The sequence below is a fragment of the Zonotrichia albicollis genome, chromosome 15 (assembly GCF_047830755.1).
Source record: "Zonotrichia albicollis isolate bZonAlb1 chromosome 15, bZonAlb1.hap1, whole genome shotgun sequence".
Lineage (NCBI taxonomy): Eukaryota > Metazoa > Chordata > Aves > Passeriformes > Passerellidae > Zonotrichia > Zonotrichia albicollis.
In genome coordinates, this window is record NC_133833.1 from 1,966,994 (window position 1) to 1,988,144 (window position 21,151).

The 21,151-nt window shown below is 55.0% G+C and overlaps 1 protein-coding gene across 4 annotated transcripts in view; it reads left to right on the forward strand.

Annotated features, from left to right (window-relative positions):
• The first annotated feature begins 857 nt into the window (after positions 1-857).
• The window catches only part of SH3PXD2B (SH3 and PX domains 2B), a 61,430-nt gene continuing 41,136 nt past the window's right edge, over positions 858-21,151 (forward strand). For all 4 annotated transcript variants that reach the window (XM_074552455.1, XM_074552456.1, XM_074552453.1 and 1 more), the window contains exons 1-2: positions 858-1,052; positions 11,708-11,788. In XM_074552455.1, coding sequence (XP_074408556.1) covers positions 981-1,052; positions 11,708-11,788 — 153 coding nt within the window. In that variant the 5' untranslated portion in view covers positions 858-980. The remainder of the gene's footprint in view (positions 1,053-11,707; positions 11,789-21,151) is intronic.

Below are 21,151 nucleotides of genomic sequence, written 5' to 3' on the forward strand. Positions count from 1 at the left end.
CAACGGGGGAGAGAGCTGTGGTTATGCCACGTGTTGAGGAGCTGCTGGGAACAGAGAGGCCACGGGTAAGTGCTGGTGCAGAGAAGGGCCTGGGCACTGTCCTGGCTGCTCTCCTGGCACAAGGGCATAGCTGGGCACAGAGCATGGCACCCGTGGGGCTGCCAGGAGGAGAGGTGGGTGCAGGGGGACAGCTCCTGGCTCACAGGGATAGAATCATGGGGTGGTTTGGACTGGAAGGAACCTTAGAGATCATCCCATTCCGTGGACAGGGACACCTTCCACTATCCCAGGTTGCTCCAGCCTGGCCTTGGACGCTGCCAGGGATGGAACTTCCCTGGACAACCTGTGCTGGGCCTCAACACGCTCACGGTGAAGAATTCCTTCCTGATATCTAATCTCAGCCTGCTCTGACAGGAGCCATTCCCTGCTCCTGTCACTGCACGCCCTCTGAGCAGCCTCTCCATGCAGGTATGCGGCTTGTCCCGGGCAAGGCAGCTCTGACCTGAGCAGGACAGCCCTTCCTTGTTCATTCCCTGCTCCTGGAGGGACGTGACTGCTGCCAGCAACCCCAGGCACTGCTGTGATGGGACAAGAGCAGAACCACTCTCAGGCAGTGCTGTGATGGGATAAGAGCGGAACCACCCTTGGGCACTACTGTGATGGGACAAGGGCAGAACCACGCTCAGGTAAGGGGAGCAAACCGGACCCGTTCCCGGGAGGGGCACCGCGCTCTCCGAACCATCTCGCTGCGGCAGTGCCGGGCCGGGCACGGAGCGGGCACCGCGGGCAGGCTCGGGCCGGCCGTCCCTTTAAGCGGGCGGCGGTGGGGCCGCCCCTCCGGCCGGGATAGGCCGGGCCGGGCCGGGGCCGCCTCCCGCCCCCGGAGCGGGCGGCGCGGGGAGGCTCGGCCGCGCTGCAGCCTCCGGTGCCGGCGGCGAGCGGCAGAGCGTCCCCGCTCCCCGAGGGGCTCGGCAGCGGCGATGCCCAGGCGCAGCATCGCCGAGGTGAAGGTGCTGGACGTGCAGAAGCGGCGCATCCCCAACAAGCACTATGTGAGTGCCCCGGCCCGGCCCCGGGTGAACAAAGGCCGGGCGCTGCCGGCCCCGCTCCCGCGCGGAGCTCCGGGAAGGGAGGACGGACGAGGAGGAGGAGGAGGAGGAGAAAGAGGGCGGCAGCGCTGCCGGGGTGCCTCTCCCGGGTGTGCCGAGGGTGCCTCTCTCGGCTGTGCCAGGGGGTCCCGCGGTGCCCCTGCCAGCCTGGGGATGCCCCCGGCCCGGGGGATGCCCGGGGATGCGGGCGAGGGTGCGGCACCGGGCATTGGCCACGGGCACCGCGGGGAAGCGTCCCCGCTCCTGCAGCTTGCGGTGGGACCTGTTGGTCGCGGAGTCCCGGGGCAAAGGGATCACCCGGCTGCTGCTTTCGGTCCCTGGGTAGTGCTCCGTCCCTAGGAAGGATCCCTCGTGTCCCCTGCCCTCCTGCGTGCCCCAAACTCTTGTGGTTTTGTCTGGTTTTGAAGGTGATTTTTTTTTTCCTTTTTTTTTTTTTTTATGATTTAAACTTTGGTGTGTTTCCAGGCACACCCGTGGAGAGCTTGTGGGTGAATCCTGGCTACAGCGTAAAACAAAGCCCGAAATGTTCCTCCCTCCCGTGTTGCCGTGGCCCGGGGTGACCCAGTGACACACTCACTGCTCGGGGCACATCTGGGCTGTGCAGATGTGCTCTTTGCTCTGGCTGCAGTCAGTTGCCACAAGGGCCAGGCTTTCTGAGCTCTGGGGAGATCGAGGGCTTCTCCAGCTCCCCTCGGCTGTTTCGTGGCACTGAGCAACAATTGGAGGAAAGCTGAGGGCAGGAGGCGAGGGCAGCGGGGTCTCTCCTCGCATCGGCGATGCGGCGTGTCCGCTGCCACCCACCCACCTCCCTTATCTCCCCTTTTCCTGCTGCCCTGCCTGGAGCTTTGCCAGCCCTGGCAGCGCCTGGAGCCGGTTCCAGATGTGCGCTTTTCCTGCCATCGTGTCCATCGTGCCTTACTCATCGCTCCGGAGCCGTGCGGAGCTCTGCTCTGCGCGCTGCTGTTTGTCTTGGCGGATCCGGGGCCGTGTCCCGTGCCGAGCCGGGCTGGGCTGGCTGTGGGATGGCTCTGCTGTCCCTGCCGTGCCCCTCGGAGCAGTGTCCCCGCGGTGCCGCACACAGTCAGCGCTGTCCCCGCCTGTCGCGGCTGGAGTTGGGCATGGCACAAATACTCTCTGCGAGGCTGCAAAACTGGGCCGGCGATGTTTGCTGGGCACAGAGCTGGATGGAGGGGCGGTGGGTGGGGATGGGGAGCAGGAGCGGTGACAGCTGTGAGCCCCAGCCTCTGCCTCCCCAGCCCATCCCAATCCCATCCCTGTGCTCCAGCCTCCCCAGCCCATCCCATCCCTGTGCTTCAGCCTCCCCATCCCATCCCTGTGCTCCAGCCTCCCCAGCCCATCCCATCCCTGTGCTTCAGCCTCCCCATCCCATCCCTGTGCTCCAGCCCTCCCCTGCTCCGGGCTCGGACCCAAAGGCAGCAGCGGGAGCCAGCGTGGCTGCTCAGGGCTGAGCAGGGAGGGGCCGGCAGCCTGCAGGCAGCGCTGGAGTCAATGGGAGCGCTCGCCTTGCTGGAGGAATCGATAGGAGCAGGCAGATTCACAAAGCCAGTTAATTATATGAAACCAAAGCTTTTTTTTTTTTTTCCCCTTTCCCTTTTTTTCCTCCTGTAAAGAGAAACAGAGGCAGCAAATCATGGCTGAATCGTTTGTAGGCAGTGGCTGCTGGCACAGCGTGAATGCAAGGCAAGCACCGAGTGTCTGTGTAAAACCTTTGCCCTTTGCCTTCTCCCATCACACAGCTGTGCTCTGCCCCAGCCCTGAGACAGCTCTCCTGTCCCTGGGGAGGCTGCAGGACCACACTGCCTTTCCCTCCTGCTGCCTCTGTGATGACCTGCCCTGCTCGGGCTCCTCTGCACCAGCCAGAGGTTTCCCTTTGCTGGACAAAGCTGTGATTGTGCTGCTCAAGATGAGGCCACAGCACAAAGTTATGAATTCCACTTTCCCAGAAAAGTGAAATCAAAGTCCTTGTTGCACCTGCAGTGGGGAGGGCTGGCTCTATTCAGGCTGCTGTGGTTTGCCTTTCACCTGGGTAACTGATACTACAAGAATTGCAATGCCTGAGACAAAATGTTGGTTGTTTTGCAGCTCTGCTGTGGAGCAGGAGGCACAACATTTCCCCAAACTGCAGGGCAAGCACCCAGCAAGGTGCTGGGCAAGGTTTGGGTACCTGGGTACAGGTGCTCGGCTGAGTTGGGCTCAGCACAGCCCTGTGCCCTCAAACTCCACTTGTGTTTTTAAGCTTTTCTGCAGGGGCACTGAGGAATGATCCTTGTGAGGTGTTCATTGCAGGATGCTCTGGCTCATTTTCCAAGGGAAAAGGGGACTCCACCCTCCAGGCAGTGGCTGAGGTGACATTTTCAGTACATTTCCCACAAAATCCTGTGTGAAGTGATCCCGGCTCAGGGCTCCAGGGCCACACTGCAAATCTGAGCAAAGTCCAAGAGGAAAGCTTAAAAATAATCATTGTGAGAGACAGAGGAGCAGACTGTCATTTCTCTGGTCTGGCCAAGTCTCTGATAAATGAATGTTTATTCAGAAAAGACCCAAAACAAAGCCATAGTAGAAACAGACTGGATTTTCCTTTAAAGGACTCCACTCAGGACCTTTTTATAGTATTGTGTTTGTTATTCTCGAGCAGAAGCCCTAAAAGAAAGCTTTTCCCTACTAAATCCAGATTGGGTTTTCTTTCCTTTGGGCAGGCTTCAGGATGTTTCATTTTGTTACAGCTGCAATGTGTGTGTTTTCTATGTGTTAATAGCAATGCCATTGAATCCCACCTCCATTTCTGCCTACCAGGAACGTTTCCATAGTTATATAGGTTTAAGTGGTTGTTCTGGAGCTCCATCCAAAGTTATATCTGTCCATTCAACAGCATGCTGTTTGGGTGGGTTAGATTTTTGGGAAAGCTGGGTTATGTTCTCTCAGGACTTCCATGATCCATGTATCCCTGAAAAGGAGGAATTTAAACAAAATGTGCAGCATACATGTGTTTTGTAAACCCAGTGAGCAAGATGGCAAAACTTTAAACAAGGTGAAGATCTCATTTGTGGCAGCTGGGTTGTGAAAGTAATTAACAGTGAGTGGTGGAATCTGGCTAATGGGACGTACAGGTGTTTGAAAACAAATTTGAGGAGAACCACGTTCAAAAAGTGAAGGTGCTGTTATGTTTTTGATGTGGAATTTGTGATGTGGTGGTGTAGGTGTCCTCTCTGCTCCTGAGGCCATTTGTGGTTTCATTCCTCGTGTAGCCCAGCCCTGCTGTGCTTATCTGGAGCTGATTATGGAGTGTTTGAATGGCAAGAGGACAGAGCTGCCAATCCACAGCTTCTTTAGTGCCTTGTATTTATGAGCTGAAGGTGCTTCTGAGGAGCACCATGGATGTTGTTTTGTGGTCCGAGCTGGAGCAGAGCTGGTGGCCCTGGCACGGTGTCACCTTGAGCAGCTGAGTTATTCCCCTGGATTTTGGGAGTTATTTCTGCCCTTGTGCATCATTCTGGTTGTTAGGGTGTCAGAGATGACTTCTCCCCCTGCTGTCTCATGGAAGGGTGACCATGCCCTTGGAATGTGGGAACGTCCTGTGGGCAGCTGAGAGAGGAAGGAGGAGGCTGGCATGAGTAGTGTGAAATCTATGCAGTGTGGTGTCCCCAGATAACCAAACTAGGAGTTGGAGAGAGCCAGGGGAAGCTGCAGCCTGACTCCTGGTGGCCTCTAAAGCTTTGAGGGCTTTCTCAGCATCCTCAGCGGTGGTTTGCTGCTGTATCCTGTGGTTGTGCCTTGTCTCATCCCATTTCCTGTCAGCTGGATGATGCTGTCCCAACAAGGCAGGGAATTTGGTTGGAATTTTGCCCTGTCCTTGTGCCTGACCCTGCTCTGCTCCAGATCTCACCAGGCTTTCCTCCTCACTTCTCAGCAGAGCTGAGCATGGAGCACTCTCATCTTTGTGGATAAAAACCAGCACTCAGACTCCAACTCTGCTTTGTTTTCCTTCCCCAGCCACGTTTCTCAAGGCTGTTGAAAAGCTTGAATGTGGAAGGGCCAAATCCTGCCTGGCCCCTGGCTGCTGTCAGGAGCAGCTCCGTGGGGGAAGCTGATGCTCACACTCAGTTCCAGCTGATGCTCACACTCAGGTCTGATGCTCACACTCAGTTCCAGCTGATGCTGATGCTCACACTCAGGTCCAGCTGATGCTCACACTCAGTTCCAGCTGATGCTCACACTCAGGTCTGATGCTCACACTCAGTGCCAGTGGTGCTCACACTCAGGTCCAGCTGATGCTCACACTCAGGTCCAGCTGATGCTCACACTCAGTTCCAGCAGCCCTGGGGCCATCCCTGGCCTCTGCCTGCCCCCAGCTCTCTGACCTTGATCCCCCAGCTTTGTTTGGAGGGTGTCTCTGCCTTCCTGTGGCAGTGGGGGACAGGAAACAGGAGAATCCATCTGTGTGACCTTCAGAGGGGCTGGGGCAGGCTGGCTGCATTGCTGTGTGCCTGAGGGCTCTGAGCAGCCTCTGCTGGGCTGTCCTTGGGGCTCCCAGCCTGGTGGCTGTGCCCTGGCCATCCCAGCAGTGCTGTGCCCTGCCAGGCTGTACAACAGCTGGGGGAAAGAGGGTACAGAGCAAAAAATCCAAGGGATGAGCTGGGGAGAGGGGAGAGGAGGCTGCTCTGCAGGGCTGGCTGTGTGCTCAGGCTGCCTGGGCTGGTGGTGAGGATGTGCTGCTGCACCCAGCCCTGTTACCCAACTCTGCCTTGGTTAGTGGTGAGGATCTGCCTGCCCTGCTCCTCCAGCCAAGGCAGGGCTGGTAACAGGGCTGGTGCTGTGGATCTGCCTGCCCTGGTGTTCCAGCCCTGCCTTGGCTGTGCTGAGATTTTGCCTGCCCTTTTTCCAGCCCTGCCTTGCTGTTTCTGCCTCCCCTGTGCCCCAGAGCCCAGGGCAGCATCCCTGGTGCCCTGCAGCAGCTGGAACACCTTCCCATGCCAGCCTGTTCCTCCCAGCTCCCCAGGCACAAAGCAGGGTTTAGGGGGTCACGAGCTGTCTGCCCACCCAGCTGGGCCTTGGCTGTCCCTGTGCTGCCCCCAGCTTTGGCATCCCCTGTCCCCTCCCCAGCCCTGCAGCAGTGAGGGCTGATGGACAGGGGCCAAGCACAGCAGCTTGGTGCCAAGAACTTTCTTTGTTTCCAGCCACCTCCCTCCTTTTTTTTTCCTTTTTTTTTTTCTTTTCCTCTTACAATTTCCCACTCCCTTTTCTGTGTTAAACCCACTCTGGCTTGGCTGCATTGCTCAGCTCCTGTGGTTTCTCTGCCCCTTTGGGTTTCCAGAGGGAGGGTGAGGCTCTCACATCTCCCCTCATTCCAGGGTCACCACGTTTCAGCGTGGGTGAAATCAAAAGCCTGACGCCTTTGACTGATGCTTTTCCTCTTTGCTGCTGAAAGATGCTTTAAATATGTGCAGTTTTCCACAGAGAGGTTCATTGTGCAGAGTCCCCCTGGGCCTGAGACCACACAGGCTCTGAGCTTTGCAAACAGCCCTGCAGACAGCTCAGCCCCCGCTGCAGGCTGCATGTCTGGAGCTGCTGCAGGAGCCCTGCTGGAGCCTGGGACCTTCCCTGGTGTCCCTGCACTGCCTGGAGGTGTCATTCCAAGGGACCATGGGGGTTGCTGTCCCCCCTGGCCATGGCTGTGTGGGGGAACTCTGGGCACAGGGAAGCTCTGGGATCCTTCAGGGAAGGCCCTGAGCTGATGCTGGTGTGGCTGAGCTGGTGCTGGGCACAGGGAAGTTCTGGGATCCTTCAGGGAAGGCCCTGAGCTGATGCTGGGGTGCCTGAGCTGTTCTGGGCTCAGGGATCCTTCAGGGAAGGCCCTGAGCTGATGCTGGGGTGCCTGAGCTGCTCTGGGATCCCTCAGGGAAGGCCCTGAGCTGATGCTGGGGTGCCTGAGCTGTTCTGGGCTCAGGGAAGCTCTGGGATCCCTCAGGGAAGGTCCTGAGCTGGTGCTGGGGTGGCTGAGCTGCTCTGGGATCCTTCAAGGAAGGCCCTGAGCTGATGCTGGGGTGCCTGAGCTGTTCTGGGCTCCATCTGCATTCTGGATGCTGCTGAGCTTGGGCTGGACTCGCTGCCTGGTGCCAGGCAGAGTTCCCAGGCTGCTGCCCCCTCTCCCACATCCTTCCTTGTGGGGTTTTTGTGTGTCCCCCCCCAGCCAGGACGCCGTGCAAATCTCTGTGAAAAGCTTTGCAAAACTCCTGTAGGAGAGGAGAGAAGCTGAAAGTGCAGCTCTGGGTTTTCCTCACCTTCACCCTGCCTTTTTCCTGTTCACATTTGAGCAGTCCAGGCTGCTCCCCAGCTTGTCCTGATGTGTTTATGCAGGGAGTCCAGGAGTGATTCTGCTGCGAGGTCACACGGCCTCGTGTTCAAGAACGGGAAACTGGCTCTGTTATTTTATTTTTTATTTTTTTCTCAGTATCTGTTCTTAATTTCCTTGCCTCGAGTCAGCAGTTTGAATCAGCTCCTCTCTCTCTCCCCGTGCTGTTGTGAGGGACTTTGGGCAGGGCAGGATGGAGGATTTGGGAATGGCTCCTTGGTCCCTGAGAGCACTGGGAGTCACCAGGAGCCACTGCTGGGTGCAGCACCAGGGATTTCCAGCAGTCCTTGCAAAAACACTGCTGGGCTGGCTGCTCCCAGGGCTCTCTGCTTCATCTCATCAAGAGGAAAAGAAAGAAAAAAAATAATTAAATCTCTGGCTGCCCTTTCCAGATTCTCACTGGCTCCTCACCCCTCTGTCCCCATGACTGCCGTGGCTCTGCTGGGTCTGAGCTGGCTCTGCAGCCTCCAGGAGCTCCCTCCTGCCCACGAGGGATGTCCTGGATCCCCCTGGCTCTCAGAGTGTTCCCCTGGGCTGCTCTGACAGCTCTGCTGTGCTTGGCCAGCTGCCACCTGCATTTCTTGCAGCAAGCTGTCATTTCCTGATGCTTCCCTTCCAAAGGTTTTCAGCCCCGTTTTCCACGGGCTGTTCTCCCTCTGACAGAGGTGCTGGGCAGGGGACAGCAGTGACAGATGCTGGGTGGTGATGGAGGGCACCAAGGGAAGGCTGCAGGATCCCCTGGGCCTTTTTTCCATGTTATATTTCCATTTAGGGCATTTTGTGTGACCAAGGAGAGCCTTGGGCAGTGCTTGGTGGCCCTGATGTCACACTGCTCAATGGGTCACTTTTAAATACTTAATTTGTCACCATTTCCTTGTGCTGTAGGGATCCCAAGGAGTTTGGGAGCCCAATTCCAGTGGAGTCTGCTGAACTCCACTTTTGCATGTCCAAGTTTCCATTTTCTGTGAGGGATCTGTTCCATCTCTGCCCTCCCAGGGATGGGAGCACAGAGAGGGTTTGGTGCTCATGAGCAATGCTCCTCTGAGCTGGCATTAAACCAGATCCACCTCAGAAATTGCCCCTGTGCCTTCTGTGCCTGCCAGCACGGAGGTTTCCAGGGCTGGGAGGAGAGCAGGGTGTCCTTTCCACAGGGAGGGAGGGAGAGCAGCCTCCATTCCTGGGTTCCACTGACTCAGCTCCTTCCCTTCCCTGCTCACACCCCCCAGCTGGCCCAGGAAGGGCTGCAGGTGATTTTTGGGTATTTGGATATTTGGGTATTTGAATATTTGGACTTTTGGAATTTGGATACCTCAGCTGTTGGTTTTGGCCAGGGGCCCAGCCCAAGCCCCTGTGGATCCAGCTTCAGGAATCCCTGGAGAGGATCCAAGTGCCAGCCCCATCCCTGTGGGGGCACAGCCCTGGGGGATCCCTTCTATTCTCCTCTCCATGGAAAAGCCCTGCAGGTGGTTCCTCAGTGAAAAAGACCCGTGGAATAACTGCTTGCACGTATCCTGGGCTGGGAAAAAGCCTCGTCTCGGGGCAGCTGATGGGATGGCTCCTACTGGCACAAAATTTGGGTTATTTGGGTTATTTGGGTTGCTGCTTCATGGTGGCTGCTCCTGGCAGGACGTGGGGCAGTGCCAGGCCAGGAGGGGAAACTTCAGAGCAAGGGCAGTGGTTTTAAAGCTGTTTTGGTTGTTGAAAGTGCCTTCCAAAAGCACTGAGGAAGGGATTTTGGGTCTGTGGGAGCTCAGTGCCTCATGTGCAGTGGAAATGCTCACTGGGTGAGTACAGTGTTCAAACCTTCCCAAACCTGCACTTGTTAGGTGAGGGGAGCACCAGGGTTGTGTTTTCTGGTGGATTTTGTATTTCTGAGACAGCAGGGACTGGATTAGATATTGGGAGAGACCAAGATCTGGGATGGGCTGTTGGAAAGATGAGGAATATCCACCAGCAGAGAGGAACCTTGGCTTTCCCCAGGTTTGATAGATGCTGAGGAGCTGCTGTTCCTGTGGGCTCCCCCATCTTCTCTGCTGTCCATAAGTAGGTTAAGGAGAAACCTCTGGAGACCTTTCTGCTGCTGGAAGGGGATGTGCGAGGAGCTCTTCTCTGAGCCCTGGGAGTTGTGCATTTCAGCACAGCAGCAGAGAGCAGAAATTGCTGCAGAGGCCACGGGAGAGCCTGGGGTGCCCTCGTGCCTTCATTACCCTCAAGAGCTCTGAATGACTCTGGCTCTGTCTGTCCACATCCTGATTAAAATCCCAGTCTAATGAGCTGTTGACTCCAAATAAAGGCAGGGTGGGAATAAACAATGAGGAGGAGCTGGCTGCTGCTGCTGCCCCTGTGGAAGGCTCAGTGCGGGCAGGCAGCCAGCAGTGATATAACCCGAGCAGGGCTGGGGACTGCTGACAAAACTGGGATATAGCTCAGCTCCCAGCCCACATGAGCTCATGCTGGCCCTGCATCGAGTCCTGGGCAGAGGGTGAAGGAGTTTGAACCTGTGTTAGCACCAGGTTAACCCTTGGATTGCTGGGGGAGTGCTGCCTCCCTGGAGCACAGCGTGGCCTCCACAGCTGGAGCAGATGTTGTCTTGGAGAATCCATCTGTGTTTATAGGGAGGAAGTGAGGGTTCTTCATCTCAAAATAAGAGTTTGGGAGTAAAAGCAGAGCAGGGAATGGCTCCAGACTGAGGGGCTGGGTTTAGGTGTGGTATTGGGTGGGCAGGCCCTGGCACAGAGTGCCCCTGGATCCCTGGCAGTGCCCAAGGCAGGTGTTTGATCACCCTGGGACAGTGGAAGGTGTCCCTGCCTTGCCAGGGCGATCTTTAAGGTCCCTTCTAACCCAACCCAAATTCAACATAAGTGGACCTTGAATTACTGGTTTGAAACAGGGAAGTTATTTATTTTAGCAGTAGGAGCTTGATCCCTTTTGCTGCCTCGTTTTCTGTCTTAATGTGAAGCTGATTGCACTGGGAAGAGTTTGTCACCCTCAGGAGTGTCCCCACCTTGGTGGCTCAGGCTGTGCCAGCCCTCTGAGCAGCAGAGTGAGATTTGAGGTGAGATTTTCAATGCAGCATTTGAGTATCTTTGATAAACTCCAATAACTGAGTGTCGTGCTGTCCTGGTGTTTGAGGCTGGATACTGGCTGAGGATGTTGGTCTCATTCCAGAATCTGGATAAATGGGCATCTCAGTGGGCAAAACCTGGATAAACTCCTGAGGGATTCTCTTTTAAATACCAAACCATCAGCTTTTAAGAGCCTTGATGCTTGATTTTGCTAGCAGAAGTTCCAGCAGGTCCCTTCACCTGGACTTCTGAATGTTTTGGTTCTTCTTCAAGGAACTGATGCTTGAATTTCTGATGGAAATAAGGACTTGAGTTAGGAGGAAAAAAAATACCCTGGGTTCTGCTCAGTCAATCTGTTATCAATTTGAGATTTGTGTCACTTGGGTGTTACACTGGCACCTCACCAAGGGTTATCTCTGCTTTCTCTGAAACAGAGAGGACATGAGATCAGTAATTGCCTCATTCTGTGATGTGCTTGTTGTCCTTCACTGAAGAATTGGTGCTGAAGTGGGCTGGGTTTGGTGTTTTGTTTTGTGCTGAAATGGGCCAGGTTTGGTGGGTTTTTTTGTGCTGGAATGGGCTGAGTTTGGTGTTTTGTTTTGCATTCATCACCAGTTAGAGCCTGGTCCTGGGGTCTGTGAATGACCTGCAGTGACTGGGGCTGGTCCTGTGGCATTTTAGGGATCAGGATTTCACTGATTTCCACCCCTGCAGGTGTCAGAAACCCAACCCCAAGCAGGTGGAGTTGCAGACCCTGGGGCTTTGGGCTGTTGCAGTGCCATTTGCAGCAGCCAGGCTGGTGCAGGTGCTGCCCTTGGATCTCAGCATCAGCTCTGGTGCTGCAGCTGTAAATGGGGTTCCAGGGTTTAGTTTTAACTGGGTTTTTAGTGCTGTCTGGAGGGATTTGTGCTGTGTTTTTACCCAGAATTGTCACTTCACACTCAGTGTGTGCCCCTCTCCAAGGCCACAGAGCTCAGTCCACCACCAGAAACAAACTTTTGGTTAAACTGCAGCTCAATAATTTCCCCTCACCTCTGTTGTGCTGTGGCTGAATCGATCTGAAGCCTTCCCCTGCTCGTCACCCAAGTGCACTGGCAGCTTTTGGGTTGTGGTGGGGCTTTTTTGGGGTTCCTCACGCTGATTTGTGCCTCTATTCCCTGCAGGTGTACATCATCAAGGTCACCTGGTCCAATGGAGCCACCGAGGTCATTTACAGACGGTACAGCAAGTTCTTCGACCTGCAGGTGGGGAACCCTGAGGGGATGACAGGAGGGCTGGGGATGTGACAGGAGTGCTGGGGATGTGACAGGAGGGCTGGGGGTGTGACAGGAGGGATGGGGGTGTGACAGGAGTGAGTGCTGGGGATGCTCCTGGGCTCTACCTGGGGGGATGAGAGTCTGGGATGGGGCAGATGCTGCTCTCAGCCCTGTCCCTGCCCTGCAGGACACCTGAGTGAGGGGCTGTGAGCCCACTGAGGTGACAGCTCAGCCTGGCTGGCCCAGCCCTGGCAGTGCAGGGGTTAAAGCTGCGAGCAGCCGCTTGTGTAACCAAGGAAATATGAAAGTAAATAAATAAGGAACAGCTGTTGGGCAGCAGCCAGGGCTGGAAGGAAATGGAACTCGTGCTTCCTTCTCTGCAGCATCTCCTCTTCATGGTGCTCCGGGCTCGTTCCTCTGGCTGGGGCACAGAATTTGGGGTGTCTGTGCCCCCAGATCCCTTTGGGGTGTCTGTGCTGGTTCCCTGGGCTGGGGAAGGGCTGTGGGGAATCCTGGCTGTGCTCCTCCATCCCTCCCCTCCATCCTGGCTGGAGCTGTGCACAGTCCTGGGGTGAAAAACGTCACAACTGGAGTCAGGCACTCTGCAAAACACCTTTGGAAGCAGTTTATATCCTTTATAAATACATATAGATGTGTATCGTGGTGGAGGTGGGAAAGTTTAAGGCAAACATCTCCTCCCTTTGCTGTTCCCTGCAGTTTTGTCTTTAAAAAAATGAAAAAATATTAGAAAAATGAAAAAAAAATACTATAGCAGCCACTCCTTTTTGGCTCTGTTGAAAGAATGAAAGAAGCTGTGGTTTTTCCCTTCCTTCCCCCTTATCACACATGCTTCCTGGTGTCCTTGTTTTAAACTCATGCTGCAGGACAGTGCAAATTGGATTGGGAGGTGAGGAGTGAAACAGATCCTCTGAGCACACTGGAAAAAAATGCTCTGGGTAGGCTTGGTGGCATGACTGGTGCCATTGCTGGAGGCCTCTCTTGTGTGACTCTTGCATGATTCTGGGCCAGTTTTAGCTCTTCAGGCAGAAGTTTTCCATGCTGGAAATTATTCATGCCTCTGGTTATTTTAAAAAAAGGGAAAATTCCACACAGCCCCCCACCAAAATGAGTGTGGGACTGAAACGCTTCAGCTGCTTCTGAAAACAGCAAGAGAGGAAAATATTTTTCCTAGGTCTAGTTCTGATGATCTTTTTGATGTGCTGGAGGGAGAATTGGAAATTTGAGCTGCAGGTGAGCTCTGTGTCAAGAATCTGTCTGTCATTGTTATCCAGGGAAAACCCATCCAGGCTGATTCAGGCTCACAGCCTTGAGCAACCCCAGTACGTGCATGTTGGGGTCAGGATATTTGTTCATTTAATACCAGTGTTCCCAGTGGCTCTGGCTGCACTTTCCATGCTCCTGCCAGGGGCTGAGCAGGGTTTGTTTTTTAAAAGAGCAGGGGAAAGGTTGGTGCACCCTCCTTGGCTGTCAGGGATGTGGAAAATCCTGGATCCCAGTGGGAGAGAGGAGCCTGGTGGGGCTGGGGAGATGCTGCAGCCCCGTGGGGTGACTGGGGAGTTCCTCCTGGTGTTCCCAATGAATCCACAGCTGAATCATTGGTCACCTTCCATGGTGGCTGAACAATTATTGCAGGAGCAGGGCCAAGGAAAACACGGAGAGTGCTGAGAGCAGAGCCAGGGGAAAAGTGTGCTCCCCATCCCAGGCAGGCAGGAGGACACTGCAAACACAGACTGAGCAGGAGTGAAGCCTGCAGGCTGGATCCACAGGATCCTGGAGGCTGGAAAAGAGCTCCAAACTCTTGGTGTGCCCATCCCCAGCTTGTGCCCAGCCCGGAGCTCTGAGTGCTCATTATCATCTACAAAGATATTCAAAGATACAAATTCAAAGACACAAATCTTTAGCAATTAGAAGAGAGAATAGGCTGCCCAAAAGATGTAATACCCATGTAGAACTTGGCACTTCTTAGGATATGTTGGTTCAAGGTAGATACTCCAGAAACCTTGTTCTAAAACTGCTCATTGAGCACTAAATCCTCCAGGTGCCACTTCCAGGTGACATCTCCAGGGATGGGCTCTCCAAATCTCCCTGGGCAGTTCCAGTTTCCCTTTCCATGGGGAAATTCCTGCTGTGCCCACCCTGAGCCTGCCCTGAGCCCCCTTTCCATGGAGAAATCCCTTTGCCTTGGAGACACCAGAGCAGCTGCATTCCCCATGCCGGGATGAGCAGTGCCAGAAGTCACCTTGCTGCTCACAGTGATGCCAGGAGCATTTGGGGCTTTTCCTGAGTGCTGTGGCCTTGCAGAACCCTTCCCTTTCCTGTCCTTGGTACCCAAACCTGGCCCTGGCCTGCACAATTCCAGGTTCTGTCCTGCGCAATTCCAGGTTCTGGTTCTGGCCTGCACAATTCCAGGTTCTGGTTCTGTCCTGCACAATTCCAGGTTCTGTCCTGCACAATTCCAGGTTCCCAGCTCGTGGCTGCTGCACCTTTCCAAGCACCACCACCCTGCTTTTCTCTTCCAAGGGTGGCAGGACCTCCTTTTTCTGCCTGCTTGGCTCTTTCCATGCCTTGTGCCACAGCAGTGTCCCACAGGATGCTGTCACCTCTCCCCAAGGGCTGGTGGCCCTGCTCACCCTCAGCTGCTTCCTCCTGGAGCCAAGCCAGCAGTTTGGGCAGATGCAGTCAGTGGTGGCTCTGATCCCTCGGGAAGTGCTCAGGCCGTGCCTTTTCCTGCTCTGGGGTCACCACTCCAGTGCTGAAATCAGGGTGAGATTCTGGAGCTGGGGGTCAGCTCCACCCTGGGCTCTCTCTTGTGCTCAGGACGGGTTTTGCTCTGCAGATCCTCTGCCACTCCTCCTTTTCTCACTGAAGATTTTCTCTCAGGTGGCAATTTACATCAGGGCAGCCTTTTAGGAATGAAGGAAGATAAAACTGTAAGTCCGAGTTCTAAAACCTGGTGTAACTGCAGGATTTGTAGTAAATTTCTAACTCCAAATGCTAAACTCAGTTCTGCATAAACCCCTTGGCTGGAGGAATAATTTCCTTCCAACAGGACTGAGGCTCTTTCTCAACACTCACAATTCCAGATGTGAGCTGCTGGCAGCAGATGGATGCTGTTCCTGAGAAACAAAGGGATGGGATTGGGGCTTGCAGGGTGCTGGGAATGTCAGCTGGCATGGAAGGGGGAAATCAGGCACTGGAGTGGCCTCTGTGGTGGGCAGAGGGAGAGGATCAGGGTCTGCTCCTGCCTGGGAGGTGCAGAAGCTCTGCAGTGCCTGTGGGATGCTCCCCTGACGAGTTCCTTGGAAGGATCCTCTTGAAACCACAGGCTGCCAGGAGTGCCACTGCTGCTTAGAGAACAGATTCTGGCTGGTCTCCTGTGGTTTCTTGTGGAAACCCCCAGAAGGAAGCATTTTTTCCCCCCTTTGTCATTCTGAGTTCAGCAGGCACGGCTGGCAGTCACTTGAGCTCTTCATGTGACCGAGAGCCACTGATGTCTTGCTGCTCTGCTAAACCACCCCAAACCCAACCCTTTCACACCTTTCCTGCTCTTACCAGCCCCCATGGAGCCCCAGTACATGTCCTCAGCATCTTCTGCCTTTTGGCTGCAGCCACGTTCTCAGAATCCCAGAATTATTGAGGTTTGAATTCTCAGAATCCCAAATTACTGAGGTCGGAAAAACATTTCTGATACCATCAAATCCAAGCTGTGTCTGATCTCCACCCTGTCCCCAGCCCAGAGCACCGAGTGCCACCTCCAGGGATGGGGATCCAACCCTCCCTGGGCAGTTCCAGTGCCTGAGCCCCCTTTCCATGGGGAAATTCCTGCTGTGCCCACCCTGAGCCTGCCCTGAGCCCCCTTTCCATGGGGAAATTCCTGCTGTGCCCACCCTGAGCCTCTCTCAGGTTCCCTCTCCTCCTGTCCCTGTTCCCTGAGCACAGCCTGACCCCCCTGGCATGTTTCAGGGTGCCCCTCTTTGGCACAGGTTGCCCCAAGGTTTTCCCCTTTAGTCAGACCCTTCAGCCCCTGAGGATGATGATGCTCTGTGGCTGCTTCTCTGCTCAAGCTTTCATTTTGAGGCCAAGGCTGCAGACACTGCACAGGCTGGGCTAAAGGTGCTCCCTGCACAATTCAGGGACAGAAAAACTGGGAATTTGAACAACTCTAAAATTGGCTGTGCCTCTCCCTCCCATTCCTGTCTGTCTGTGCATCCATCCAGTGTGTTTCCCAGCTCTCTTGTTTGTCCATATGTTCGACAGCTCCTTCAGGTTCTTTGTTGGAAGCTCTCAGCTCTGACCCACCTGGAGCTGTGTCATCTTGGAGCGAGTCCTGCAGCCCTGGGGCCAGCAGCTTGGTGTGCAACACCAGAAAATAAATAGTCTGTTGAAGTGGTGCCTGCTTCCATGAGAGAATTGGCAGCAGGCAGTGGCCTGTGCCTGCCATGTCCATGTGGAGCAGAGCCTGGTGCTCCTGGAGGGGTTCCTCACCTGTTGTGTGCACACAGGCACCAGGCAGAGGGGAAAGTCTGGCTCTGAGGGAGCCTGAGAGGCTCTGGATAATCCAGCACACTCAATGGGCTCTGAAAGCTGGAGCTGGCACACAAAGAGGAATTGTTCTCATCAGCTTGTTCCAGGCACTTGGAGGCTTGAAAAATTAAAATGAGCCTCTTGCTTCCATTACTGTGAGCTCAGAGCTTGCCTTCCTCTGTCTCCTTCCCTTCCTCCTCCACTTTTTCCTCCTCCTCCTCCATTGTTTACCCCGGGCTCCTGGCAGGAGTGCTCAGAGGTGAAGTGAGTGTTATCTACATGCTCCTGATGTGGAGGGCAGAGAGCAGCAAGCACTGGGTTCCAGCAGGAGGGAATGCCAGCCTGGATCCCTTCTCCTTGGCCATTCCTGCCCTGGCAATGCCAGCCTGGATCCCCATTCTCCTGGGCTCCAGCAGGTGGGAATGCCAGCCTGGATCCCCCTCTCCTGGCTCATTCCTGCCCTGGCAATGCCAGCCTGGATCCCCTCTACTGGCTCTGCCCTGGCAATGCCAGCCTGGATCCCCATTCTCCTGGGCCATTCCTGCTCTGGGCATGCCAGCCTGGATCTCCCCTCTCTCTGGGCTCCAGCAGGTGGGAATGCCAGCCTGGATCCCCTCTCCTGCTCTGGGCGGCCTCTTTGATGGCAGAGCCCTGAGGCAGCTCAGCCAGGCAGGGTTTTGTGTGTCCAGGCATGGTAAACAGACAGGGCTCTCTCAACAGTTCTTTCGTAACAGGAATCTTATTTCAACACTTTGGGGATTGTTTTTTTTTTTCTTTTTTTTCCCCCCTCCAGGGTTTATGGAGTTCAGCACAATTCTGGGCAGTTGCGTGTGCAGTGAGCTCGGTGGTTTCAGCCTCCCACAGAAATAAATCAGCAGGATCTCTGTCTCTCTCTCAGGCAGCTGGAGCAGGACAGGCCCTGCGTGACTGAGGGCAGGGGAGAACCCACAGCTTCCTCCAACAGAGCCCCAGCAACTGCTGTGGCCAGGCTGCATTCAGAGCCACGGGCTCCAACAGCCCTTGCACAAGTGTAGGAATAGTGAATTCCCATCCTGGAGCTCAGGAGAAAAGAGTTTCCATTAAATAAGGGCTTTTTCTGTTTGCAGAAGGAAGAGCCAGTGTTTTTCCAGCAGTGCATCAAAGACCTTCAGCACTCTCCTCCACAAAGAACATGCACAGCCCAGTGCACTTCAGCCTAGTTAAAAGTTGGCTCCTTTGTGTTTCCTCTCTCCAAATGTCTCCCATTTATAGCGTTCCAGCCCTTGGCAGAGCAGACAGCACATTCCCAGAGCCAGGGCAGCTCAGGGGCTCGGCCTGGCCTGGGCTGGCACCTCCTGGGCCTGGCAGAGCTGGGGCTGCCCTGGGCTCAGCTCCCTGCATGGGGCTGGGGGAGCATTCCCGGAGCCAGGACAGAGCCAGGACACGCTACAGGGCTGGGCAGGAGGGATCAGCTGCACATCCCTGAGCTACAGCCTGGCTGGGGCAGGGCTGGGAGCTCCATGCCTTATTCCAGACTGGGAACAACTCTCCATGGCTTATTCCAGACTGGGAACAGCTCTCCATGGCTTATTCCAGATTGGGAATGGGACTCAGTCACTTATCCCAGGCTGGGAGCAGCTCTCCGTGGCTTATTCCAGACTGGGAACAGGACTCCATGACCCCTGATTTATTCCAGGATAGGCATAGCACTCTATGGCTCTTGGTTTATTCCAGACTGGGAACAGCTCTCCATGGCTTATTCCAGGTTGGGAATAGGAGTCCATGGCCCATTCCAGGGAGGGAGCAGCTCTCTTTGGCTCTTGGTTTGTTCCTAGCTGGGAACAAGACTCCATGGTTTATCCCAGGCAGGGGACAGATCTCCATGACCCCTGATTTATTCCAGGTTGAGAATAGCTCTCAGTGGTTCCTGACTTATTCCAGGTTGGGAATAGGAGTCCATGGCTTTTGGTTTATTCCAGGCAGGGAGCAGGATTCCGTGGCTCATTCCAGGTTGGGAACAGCACTCCATGGTTTATTCCAGGTTGGGAGCAGCTCTCCATGGCTTATTCCAGACTAGGAACAACATTCCATGGTTCCTGACTTATTCCAGGTTGGGAGCAGCTCTCCATGGCTCCTGGGTTGTTCCAAGCCCATCTCCCTCTCCCACTTTGCTGTGAGTCCCTCTCCTCCTGTTCCCTTGGATGCTGCCTTGTTCCAGCTGCACCCAGGGCAAAGCAGGGCTGGCTCTGAGCCTGTTCTGTGCCCATTCACCCCTCCTGGCTCCCCATGGCTCCTTCCCCCTGGAACCTTGGCAGAGCAGCTGCAGGACAGCCCTCCCAGCCCTGGGGAAGCACATCCAGGCAGGCTCTGATCCTGAGAGGAACGAGCCAAAAAGATGGACGGGATAAAAGTTCCATCCTTGGGGGCTTGTGCTGACAATGCAGTGTGGATTTTTGGGGGCAGCCCTTGGATGATGCAATGGTCGAAGGTTTTCCTGTTCCTCTCTCCCTGAGCCAGGGTGAGATGATGCCCTTGCACTCTCCAGATATTTATTATAGGAAAAGCTCTGGAAATTCATCTCCTCCCTCCTGCCAGGGCCCCTCTCCTGGGCCTGGGGAGGTTCCTGCTGTGCCCTGGGGCTTGCTGAGGTTCTGTGGCTCTGGCCTGAGGGAGACCCAGCATCTCCACGTGCTTTTAATCAATCTAACACAGCCACTCTGCTGGGGGAAGGACCTGCAATTTATATCATGTGGCAGCAGCCCTGGCTCCAAAATGAGCCAGTTTGATCTGATTGATGCTGCCTGTGGAGAGGCTGAGGATGGAGAGCAGTAAATCAGTGTGAAGGAGTGCTGTGTCCCAGAGTGGGGGATTTTCAGTGAAATGGCCAGGACCTGTTTCTATTGTTAAATGTTCTATTGTTAAATGCTCCTGGTGCAGCACAGACTGCTCTGAGCACCACCCACACACCCAAGGAGTGCATCTGTGCACTTGGATGGGGAGTGGGAGACAGAAAGGAGAGCTGGGCTGGTCCTGTCCTGGCAGGGGGAGTTGATGAAGCTGAAGGGATCCAGACAGGACAAGGTAGGGTCTGAGCTGAGCATGAGCTCAGGGCAGGAACAGCAGCCTCATGACCCTCTTCTTGCATCACACTTCTTGCTAAGCACCCAAACCATCCATTTTCCCTGCTGTCCCGTGCTCCAAGGCAGCAGAAAAGCCAATATTGAGGGATTTTTGTCCCCACACGAGGGAAGATTTCACAGTGATGTCACCAAGAGCAGCTCCAGGGCAATGCAGGGATGGAAAAAGGGGCACTGCAGACCCTGAGGGTCTGCCCAGGAAGTTCCACCTGAACACAGGGAAGAGTTTCTCCCCTGGTCAGTGTCCAGGGCTGGTCTCACTGGAGCCCTGACCATGGCTGGGCACTGACCAGGGCACAAACTCTTCCCTGTGTTCAGGTGGAACTTCCTGGGCATCAGTTCCTGCCCATTTCCCGTCTCTCATTCCACACATTTGGGATCTGAGCTTGCTGCCTGTTAATCTCTCTGTCTTCTGAGCTGCTGTGGGGTTTTTTTTCACCCTCTGTTTGTTCAGACAGCCCTTGAGGATGCAGGGAAGGTGCCTCTTGTAGGATCTCAGAGACACTAAACAGCCTGTGAGCTGCTGCCAGATTTCCCTTTCCCAGACTGTTGCTTGGCAGAGCTTTCCCAAACCAGCTGATCCCAGCGCTTTGATCTGCAGGAACACTCTGAGAGGTCCCTGGTTCTCAGCCTGGAGCTGTGTCCCCCATGCTGTGTCCCTTTCCCAGCTCCCCAGTGGGACACTGGTGGCCCCAGTTGGTGCTGGTGGCCAGCTGGGGTCAGGGGGGCAGTGCAGGGCTGGCCCCTCTGAGCTCACCCTGCAGGGATGGGCTGTGGGAGCTGGGGATGGGATGGGATCCATGGCATGGGATGGCATGGGATGGCATGGCATGGCATGGCATGGGATGGCATGGGATGGGAGCAGCCTTGGCCCAGCTCCTCCTGCTCCACAGCAGTTTGTCCTTCTCACAAAGGGCCTCTTGTGATTCTTTCCCCAGACCGGGGAGCCTTTTGCTGAACTCCTTTTGTTGAACTCCTTTTGCTGAACTCCTTTTTTGCCCTTTTCCCTGCTGGCTGCTCTCCCTGGGTACCAGGGCTTGGGGCAGCTCTGTCCTGCTGGAGCACAGAGCAGCAGTAATGTGGTTTGAGGCTGAGCCTCTGCCAGCCAAGAGAGCAAATCCCCAAATCCCAGGGTGGGGTGTGACCACACAGGGTCCCTGGTGCCACCTCCCAGGGCAGTGTTATCTTTTTATACTAAAAACTATGTGTACAATATTTACAATTACTTTCTAATACCTATCACCTATGTTAGACAGTGAGCTTCTACTCTAAACCAATCCAAAAGTGCCACCATCACAGCAGGAGATGGAGGCCAAGAAGAAGGAGAAAGGCTGGACAGATGCCTCCATCTTTCCCCCTAAATCTCCATTCTAAAAACCCCAAAAATTCTATTTTTCACCCTGTGATAAATTCACTCTCATTCTGCTTAAACTTTTGTGGCTTGTAATCCTTCATATAAGGTTGGAATTGATGGAATTGTTTTTTCCAAGGGCTAAATCAAAGGCACAGGGGTCCTGGGCTCTGTGCCAGGGTGTCTGGGCCCCTGGCAGGGTCCTGGCACTCCAGCACAGCCAGAGGGATGTCCTGAGTTCCCACAGCTGGGAATGCCATGTCCTGCTGCAGGGGCTGTGCAGGGTTCAGGTCTCTGGGGTCCCCCTGTGTGCATGCTGTGAACCCCCCTGGCACTGCC